Here is a 9,374-nt window from a genome sequence, read left to right as displayed (position 1 = left end):
TCGTCTGTGATTTTGGGGGGTGGTCCTGCCCCCCGAGGGTGGGGGGAGAGGCCAGGGCTGCTCTGGGGGTCCGGGGGAGCAGAGCTGGGGGTGGGAATGCCCCGGGACCACCTTGGGGGGTGGGCCCAGACACCCCCATGGGGCGGTGATTGCCGGGATCCCCATGGGATGATGGTCCTGAGACCCTCAGATATCCATCCTGAGACCCCCATGGGTCAGTGACTCCCGGGATCCCCGTGGGGTGCTGATTCCCGGGATTTCCATGGGATAACCAGCCCCGAGACCCCCACGGGATGATGATGATCCTGAGACCCCCGTGGGCTGAGGATTCCCGGGATGCCGGTGGGTCAGTGATCCCTGAGACCCCCGTGGGTTGGCGATCCCCAAGCCACGCACGGGATGATGATCCTGAGACCCTCGGACATCCATCCTGAGACCCCCGCGGGTCGGTGATTCACGGCATTCTCGTGTGTCGGTGATCCCCGGGACCCCGTGGGTCGGTGGTCCCCGGGACCCCCGTGCGGCGCTGCCTCTCCCCGCCCCTTTCCGCGGGGCTGCTCTCGCTGGGGTCCGGAGCTGCCCCGGTTCCGTGCGGGCGCTCCCGGTGTCCCGGCCGCTCCCGGTGTCCCGGCGCTGGCCGCTCCCGGCGCTGGCGGCTCCGGTCCTCCACGGAGCAGGGGGCAGAGCCGAGCGGCTCCGGACCGCCCTCCGTGTTCCGCTTCCTGCCGCCGCCGCCGCCGGGCAGGATGCGCCCGGCCCCCGCCGCCCGCCCGCCGCCCGCCCAGGTGAGCACCGGCACCGGCACCGGGGGAGGCTCCGGCCGGGCCCGCGACCCCCGGCCCCGCTGCCCCGGGGGGTGACACCGGGCGGGGACACCGGGCTGGGCTGTGCCCGGCCGGGGGATGGAGAGCCCCGGTGCACCGGCGCAGCCCCGCTCCGGTGCGAGGCGTCCGCACCGATCCGCGGGAGGGAGCCGGGAGAGCCCCGGTGCCTCCCCTCGGAGCCGCCGTTACCGGTGCCGGGTTATCTGAGGCGGCGTGGCTGCCTGCCGGTGCCGTGGTTACCGTATCCGTACGGCGGTGACGGTGCCGCGTTACCGGCACGGTGCTCACCGGCGCCGGGGCTTGGCCGCTGTCCCGGGGTTATCCCGGCATCCATCCTACAGCGGCGGCCGGGACCCATGGGTGCCCGTTAGGGACAGCGCCGGGGGGTGGCAAGGCCAGGAGACGCTTCCCGTGCCTCAGTTTCCCCCTCCGGAATGGCGAAGGGCGAAGGGAGCAAACGCCGTGCCCGGAGGGCGAGCGGCCACACCGGGATTTGCAGGGGCCGGTGCCGGTCCTTGTACCGGTATCACCCCCGGGACTGTGCCAGCCTGGCCCCGTGCTGGCCGGTGTTTGTACCGGTGTCACCCCCGGACTGTGCCAGCCTGGCCCCGTGCTGCCCGGTGTTTGTACCGGTGTCACCCCCGGGTCTGTGCCAGCCTGGCCCCGTGCCCGCCGGTCCATGGGGCAGTGTCACCCCGGGCTGTGCCAGGTTGGCCGGTGTTTGTACCGGTGTCACCCCGGGCTGTGCCCCAGGTGCCCCGTGCCCCGGTGTCACCCCCGGGCTGTGCCGGTCCTTGTACCGGTGTCACCCGGGGCTGTGCCAGGCTGTCCCCGTGCTCGCCAGCCGTGGGGCGGCGGGGCCGGACTCTGGACCCGGACTGGGTGGCACAGCAGCCGCGGTGACGCTGCCGGGTCAAAGGCTCCGGCTCACGCAGAAGTTTCTGGGTGCCGGCGGCGCTGCCATGCAGAGCCCCCCGCGGGCCGGGCACGGCGCCGGCCCCGAGCGCCCTGACCGGCCGCGCCCTCCCCGCAGCGGCTCCCGCCGTGACGGCCGAGCCCGGAGCGGCTCCGCAGCCCCGACGGGAGCGGGGGCCCGGCCCGGTGCCCGCCGCCCCCTCTGCTCGCCGGCCATGGGCAGCCACGAGAAGGACCCGAGCTCCCCGAAAAGGGCCCTGTCCCGCTCCAACAGCACCGTGTCCTCCAAGCACAGCAGCGTGCAGCAGGTCGGAGGGTTTGCGCTGGATTTGGGGGGCTCTGGGGGCTGTGGGTACCGAGTGTCCCTGCCTGGGGACAAGGTGGGCAGCAGCCCCCGGTGCTCAGGGACCCCCGCGCTGCCCGCTGTGCCCGCAGGGCTCGGAGAGCTGGGAGGTGGTGGAGGAGGCGCGGGGCAGCCCCGGGCAGCAGCCGCAGCGGCACGAGGGGTACCTGCTCAAGAAGAGGAAATGGCCCCTGAAGGGCTGGCACAAGGTAACGGGCACTGCTGGCACCAGGAGCCGTGATCCTGGCAGGGTTTGGGCAGGGGGCTGGCTCTAGGGGCTGCTGTCTGCACCCCCTCCCAAACAAACCTTTCCCCTCCATCCCCAGCGGTACTTCGTGCTGGAAAACGGGATCCTGAAATATTCCACCACGCGCCAGGACGTGAGTGTGTGCCAGGCTGTGCCCGCGCAGCCTCCGGGGGCTCAGGGCCGGGGACACCCCTGAGGAGGGGGCTCTGTGCCCTGACAGGCGTCCTGGGCTCCCCAGGTGCTCAAGGGCAAGCTGCACGGGGCCATCGACGTCCGTCAGTCCGTCATGTCCGTCAACAAGAAGGCGCAGAGGGTTGACCTGGACACGGAGGACAACATTTATCACCTCAAGGTGCCGCTGGGAGGCTGGAGCTGGGCTGGGGCGGGGTTGGGACATCAGGCGCTGTCCCCTCCAACCCGGGCCTGTCCCCAGATCAAGTCCCCGGAGGCGTTCTCCAGCTGGGTGAGCAGCCTGTGCTCCCACCACCACGGCGAGCGGCCGGGGCCGTGTCCCCCGGGGGGCTCCACGGGGACCAGCACGCAGGTGGGTGACAGCTGAGGGTGGCAGCGCCGGGCAGGGCCTGGGCAGGTGGCTCCTGACACGATCGATGCCCTCTGTGCCCGGTGCAGGGCCAGTGGACGCGGATGCTGCCCTCGGGCAGTGCCCCTGCCCTGTCCGCGCTGGCCAGCTCCCGGGACAAGGTGAACGCCTGGCTGAAGGACAGCGAGGGGCTGGAGCGCTGCTCGGCCGGTGAGCGGGGCCCCAGGGGGCTGCGGGGCCGGGCAGGGTCCCCGTGGCCCCCCCTGACCCCCGTGCCCCCGGCAGAGCTGTCGGAGTGCCAGGCCAAGCTGCAGGAGCTGACGGGCATGCTGCAGCACCTGGAGGCCCTGCACCGCATCCCCTCGGCGCCGCTCATCTCCGGCGGCCAGGTGAGAGGGACAGGTGGGTGAGAGAGGGGGTCCCGGGCCCCCCTTGCTGGGGAGGGTCCCGCTGCAGCCCCCTCCTCTCCCTCACAGCCCTCGGCTGCCACGGAGAGGCCCAAGAAGGGCCGGAGGAGCACCAAGATCTGGTGCACGCAGAGCTTTGCCAAGGACGACACCATCGGCAGGGTGAGGGTGAGCTGGACCCCCGCCCCGAGCTCTGCCCGGGCACGGAGCCCCCGGGAGAGCCCCCTGAGCGCCGTGTCCCCGCAGGTGGGCCGGCTGCACGGCTCTGTCCCCAACCTGTCGCGCTACCTGGAGGCGCCGCAGAGCCAGCTGCCCTTCAGCGTGCCGCCGGAGTACAGCCAGCTGCAGCGCAGCTTCTGGGTGCTGGCGCAGAAAGGTGCGGGGTCCCGGGGCGGGTTCGGGGTCCCGGGGCGGGTTCGGGGTGCCGGGGCCCCGCCTGACCGCACCGTGTCCCCCGGCAGTGCACGGCTCGCTCAGCAGCGTGGTGGCGGCGCTGGTGGCCGAGAGGGCGCGGCTGGAGGAGATGCGGCGGGCGCTGGACCGGCAGGGCCCGGCCCCACGGCCCGGCAGCGCGGGCACGGCCGGGGTGAGGGGCGCGGGGGGCTGGGGGCTGCTCCGGGGGTCTCCTGCCCTGCCAGCCTGCACGCCTGGGGTGAGGGCGGGGCTGGGGCGTGGGTCTCTGGCCTGCCTGCGGGGTGAGGGGCGGGGGGCTGGGGGCTGCTCCGGGGGTCTCCTGGCCCTGCCAGCCCTGTCCTGGCCGGGGTGAGGGGCGCGGGGGGCTGGGGGCTGCTCCGGGGGTCTCCTGGCCCTGCCAGCCCTGTCCTGGCACGGCCGGGGTGAGGGGCGCGGGGGGCTGGGGGCTGCTCCGGGGGTCTCCTGCCCCTCCCAGCCCTGTCCTGGCCGGGGTGAGGGGCGCGGGGGGCTGGGGGCTGCTCCGGGGGTCTCCTGGCCCTGCCAGCCCTGTCCTGGCCGGGGGGGCACGGGGGCTGGGGGCTGCTCGGGTCTCCTGCCCCCCCAGCCCGTCCTGCGGGTCTCGGGTCACTCGCCCTCCGCAGCGCCTGCCCGCTTCCACTCGCTGTCCGTCTCCTCCGACACCACCCTGGACTCCTTCGCCTCGCTGCACCCGGATGAGGTCAGGGGTGGGAAGGGGCGCTCTGGGGGTGCTGTGGCCGCCCCGGGGTGCGCTGAGCCCGTGGCTGTGCCCGCAGCCGGACGCGCTGCCCGCCAAGGGCCGGGAGCAGCAGCTCTCCAACCGCAGCATCGTCTCGCTGGCCGACTCGCACACCGAGTTCTTCGATGCCTGCGAGGTTTTCCTCTCGGCCAGCTCGTCTGAGAACGAGGTGAGGGGCTTGGGGGGCTGTGCTGGTCGGGGGGCTGTGCTGGTGGGGGGCTCTTTACTGGTGAGGGGTTCTGTGGACCCCCCGCCACCCCTCGCTGCTCTGGGTTCATCTGTCCCCTCTCTCTCCCCCGTCCCACCTCATTAGCCGGTCCAAAAGCCCCTCCCGGTGTCCCCCCCAGCCCCCGGACCCCCCCCGCTCCCCCCTGTGTCCCCCGCCCCCCCCCGCAGCCCCCTCCCTCCCCGCTCTCGGGGTCTCCGCAGTCTCTGAGCCCGGGGGCGGCTCCGGTGCCGCCCCCGCCGCTGCTCCCCCATCCCGACACCCCCATCCCACAATCCCGGGGCTCCTCCCGCCCTTCCGGGGGGGCCCTTCCCGGTAGCGCCCCCTCCGTGGGGTCCCCCCCGCATCCCCCCGGGACCCCCGAAGCCGCCGACGGTCCCTGCGCCCCCCCAGCCCTCGGAGGACGAGTCGTGCATCAGCGAGGTCACCACCAGCGTCTGCGAGGAGAACACGGAGCCGGGGGGGCCGGGCCGCCCCCCGACAGGTACGGGGAGCACCGGGCGGGGACGTGGCTTGGGGGCAGGAGGGACTTTGGGGGCAGGGTGGGCACGGGGAGGCTGAGGGGACACTGGGAGTCTGGGGGACATGAGGGGACTTGGGGAGTTTGGGGATTTCGGGGAGCCCAAGGACGTGTGGGGGCAGGGAGACTTTGAGGATTTTGGGGACACGGGGAGGGCACCGGGAGGGCACCGGGGAGGGAGCGGGCACCGGCGGAGGTGCGGGACGGGGGAACCGAGGCGGAGGCGGCTCTGCCTCCCGACAGGGGGAACACGGGACGGGGGAACGGGGCAAGGGGCAGCTCTGCTCCCGACACGGGAAAGGGGAACACGGGACGGGGGAACGGGGCAAGGGGCAGCTCTGCTCCCGACACGGGAAAGGGGAACACGGGACGGGGCAACCGAGGGGAAGGGGCAGCTCTGCTCCCGACAGCCCCGGGGATTGTGGAGCTCCGTCCCAGCGGCCGCTGCCCGGCAGGAGCGGAGCGCCCGGGGCCGCCGGCGGAGCCGCCGCCGCTGGAGCCGCCGCTGGAGCTGCCGGGGCCGGACCCGCGGCGGAGGAGCCGCCTGCCCGCGCCCCCCGCGCCCTCGGGGGACGTGAGCCTGTGGGGGCTCCTGCGGAGCAGCGTGGGCAAGGACCTGTCCCGCGTGGCGCTGCCCGTGCAGCTCAACGAGCCGCTCAACACCCTGCAGCGCCTCTGCGAGGAGCTGGAGTACAGCGAGCTGCTGGACAGGGCCAGCCGCGCCCGCGACCCCCGGCAGCGCCTGGTCAGGGGGCACCGGGGACACCGGGGGGGGACCGGGACACCGGGGGGCAAAGGGGCACCGGGGCAAAGGGGACACTTGGGGGGAGCCGGGACACTGGGGGGCACTCGGGGACACTCGGGGTTATGTGGGAACAGGGAGAATTTGAGGATTTTGGGGACAGTGGGGACCCCGAGGTTATGTGAGGACTGGGAGAATTTAAGGATTTTGAGGACACGGGGGACCCCAAAGTCATGTGGGAACAGGGAGAATTTGGGGATTTAGTGGGCTCAGAGGTGCTTGAGGACACACGGCTGTCCTGGGACTTGTGGGAATGGGGAAGGGCACAGTGCCGGGCGTGGTGACAGCGTCGCGGTGGCCATGGTGACACGGTGACATGGTGACACGGTGACACGGTGACATGGTGACAGGTGTACGTGGCCGCCTTCGCCGTGTCCGCCTACGCCTCCACCTACTACCGGGCGGGCAGCAAACCCTTCAACCCCGTGCTGGGCGAGACCTACGAGTGCGTGCGGCCCGACCGCGGCTTCCGCTTCATCAGCGAGCAGGTGGGCACGGGGAGGGGTCCTGGGGGGCTCCCCGAGCTGGGCGGGGCGCTGGCATGTCCCTCCTTGTCCCCACAGGTCTCCCACCACCCTCCCATCTCCGCCTGCCACGCTGAGTCTGACAACTTTGTCTTCTGGCAAGGTGAGAGCCCAGGAGGGCGTTGGGCACTGGGAGGGTCCCACCAGGGCGGGGGGACAGGGGGGGTCTCACTTCATCCTCCTCCTCCTCTTCCTCCTTCTCCTCCTCCTCCAGACATGAGGTGGAAGAACAAATTCTGGGGCAAATCTCTGGAGATCGTCCCCATGGGCACCGTCAATGTCCAGCTGCCCAGGTGAGACCCCAGCCCCACAGATGGGCACCCCCATATCCCCACCCCCGTGCCCCCTGCCCTCCGTGCCCACCCTCGAGGGCGCTGCCCGCAGGACCGGGGACCACTACGAGTGGAACAAGGTGACCACGTGCATCCACAACGTGCTGAGCGGGCCGCGCTGGATCGAGCACTACGGGGAGGTGCTGATCCGCAACACGCGCGACGCCTCCTACCACTGCAAGCTCACCTTCTGCAAGGTGTGCCCCGCCCCTTCCTGCCCAGGCCCCGCCCACACTGCCCTGACCCCGCCCCACTGCGTTATCATGGCCTGACCCCGCCCCTCATGTGTTATCGTGGTCTTGCCCCACCTCACTGTGTTATCATGGCCTAGCCCCGCCCCACTGCGTTATCATGGCCTGACCCTGCCCCCTCTGGTGTGGCCCCACCCTATCACTGAATTGGTAATTAAACACTGTGTTGTTGCCCCGCCCCTTGTCTGACCCCACCCCTCACTTATGCGCCCTCCCTTTCCCATTGAGCTTCCACCCCTTTTCTAGTAAGCCCTTCCTGCACTCATGCCCCGCCTTCCATTGACTCCATTTCAATAGCCACGCCCTTCACCTTGTTCCATACCACCTTCCCAGTGGCCACGCCTTTTTCCAGTGCCACGCCTTTTCCAGAATTCCTCCATCTCCCAAGCCCCAACCTTTTCCTATGGCCTCACCCTTTCCCAATGGCGCCCCTGAATTCCAGAAAGCTCCTCCCATCACTCCTGGCCCCACCCTTTTCCCAGCAGCCCCACCCTTTCCTAGGACCCCACCCTTCCCTATGACCCCACCCTATCATAGCCACACCCTCTCCCCATGGCCCCACCCCTTTCCAGCGCCCCGCCCTTCCTCTATGACCCCACCCATCATAGCCCCACCCTTTCCCGCTGACCCCTCCCCACGCTCCCGCCCCGCCCCGGCCCCGCTGAGCGCCGGTGCCGCCGCAGGCCCGGTACTGGGGCGCGGGGGCCAACGAGGTGCAGGGCGCCGTGCTGAGCCGCGCCGGGACGGCCGTGGAGCGCCTGGCGGGCAAGTGGCACGAGGGGCTGCGCCGCGGGCCCGCGCCGGGCCAGTGCGTCTGGAAAGCCAGTAAGGACCGGGGGGCACCGCCCGGGGGGGCTCCCCTGCCTTTGGGGGGCTCTCTGACCGCCCCCGCGCCCCCGCGCAGACCCCATGCCCCGCGACCACGAGAGGAGCTACGGCTTCACGCAGTTCGCGCTGGAGCTGAACGAGCTGACGCCGGAGCTGCGCCGGGTGCTGCCCTCCACGGACACGCGGCTGCGGCCGGACCAGCGGTCAGCAGCGCCCCGGGGCCGGGCCGGGGGGCACTGCCGTGTCCCGGGGGGTCACTGCCGTGTCCCGTGTCCCCGCAGGTACCTGGAGGAGGGGAACGTGCCGGCGGCCGAGGCGCAGAAGCGCCAGATCGAGCAGCTGCAGCGCGACCGGCGCCGCGTCATGGAGGAGAACAACATCACCCACCAGGCCCGCTTCTTCAGGTCTGGGGGCTCCCGGGGCTGGGGACCCCCGGGTCAGGGGGTGGGGAGGCCTTCTGGGGGTCCTGAGGGCAGCCCTAGGGTCAGGGGGGCTCTTATGGGACGTGGGGCTCTTGTGGGATGGGGAGACCCTTCCCAGGAGTCTTGAAAGAGCCCCATAGCTCAGAGGGGTGTAGGACTTTCAGGGGGCTCTCAGGAAGTGGAGAAAGCCCCCCATGAGAGTCGTGAGGGCACCCCAAGGCTCAAGAGGATGTGGGGCTCTCAGGAAATGGGGAAACCTCCCCATGGGGGTCCTGAGGGCACCCCATGGTTTAGGGAGGTGTGGGGGCTTTAGGGGAATGGTGAGACCCTCTGGAGACCTCATGGTTTAGAGGAGGTCACCATCTCAGGGGGACGTGGGGCTCTCAGGGAATGGGAAGCCCCCCCCGGGAGTCCCAACCGTGCCCCCACCCCGTGCCAGGCGTGTGACCGATGCCAGTGGCAAGGAGTCGTGGGTCACCAACCACACCTACTGGAAGCTGCGCCTGGACCCCGGCTTCTCGCACCTGGACAGCGCAGTGCTCTGGTAGCCCCCCGAGCCCGGGGGGTGCTGAGCCCCCCAGCCCCTCACAGCAGCGCCCAGCAGCGGGGCAGGTCCCCCCAGCACTGGGGGTGCAGACCCCCCCCCATTTCCGAGCCATTTTGCCGCTGTTTCAGTAAAACTGTGATGTAAAAATGGGAGGGGGGCACTGGCAATGCCTCCCCCCGCCCCGGGGCAGCGCCTTGGGGACACCGGAGGCACTTTGGGGCAGGGGCTGGCAGTGCCCCCCTGCCCTGGGGGCACAGGGTGATAAGGGGGGGGTTCAGGGGGTCGCAGGGTGCCCGCGGGCGGGAAGACCCCACTGCCCCCCCCACCCCACCCCAAATTGTGCACAGGGGCTGCTCAATAAAGGCTGTGAAGAGTTGGGGTGTGCCGAGAGATTCCTTCTCCTCCCCACACATCATTACCTCTGAGGGGCTCAGGACCCCCTCCCAAATCAGGCTGGGGATGCCCAAGCCCTCC

The 9,374-nt window shown here is 71.2% G+C and overlaps 1 protein-coding gene across 1 annotated transcript; it reads left to right on the top strand.

The window, feature by feature from the left end:
- Positions 1-747: 747 nt before the first annotated feature.
- OSBPL7 (oxysterol binding protein like 7) lies at positions 748-9,276 on the top strand. Its single transcript, XM_064733521.1, has 23 exons — positions 748-785; positions 1,858-2,047; positions 2,175-2,291; positions 2,409-2,462; positions 2,568-2,681; positions 2,763-2,873; positions 2,960-3,080; positions 3,156-3,259; positions 3,347-3,439; positions 3,524-3,653; positions 3,739-3,863; positions 4,296-4,409; positions 4,486-4,617; positions 5,068-5,158; positions 5,650-5,939; positions 6,347-6,484; positions 6,560-6,623; positions 6,735-6,813; positions 6,905-7,049; positions 7,787-7,928; positions 8,008-8,134; positions 8,213-8,335; positions 8,793-9,276. The coding sequence occupies exons 2-23, from the start codon at positions 1,955-1,957 to the stop codon at positions 8,899-8,901; spliced, it is 2,616 nt and encodes an 871-aa protein (XP_064589591.1). The 5' UTR covers positions 748-785; positions 1,858-1,954; the 3' UTR covers positions 8,902-9,276.
- The last annotated feature ends 98 nt before the right edge of the window (positions 9,277-9,374 follow it).

Source organism: Zonotrichia leucophrys, chromosome 27 (genome assembly GCF_028769735.1).
Source record: "Zonotrichia leucophrys gambelii isolate GWCS_2022_RI chromosome 27, RI_Zleu_2.0, whole genome shotgun sequence".
Classification (NCBI taxonomy): domain Eukaryota; kingdom Metazoa; phylum Chordata; class Aves; order Passeriformes; family Passerellidae; genus Zonotrichia; species Zonotrichia leucophrys.
Note: the sequence above shows the minus strand (reverse complement) of the source record. Positions and strands in the feature narration are given on the sequence as shown.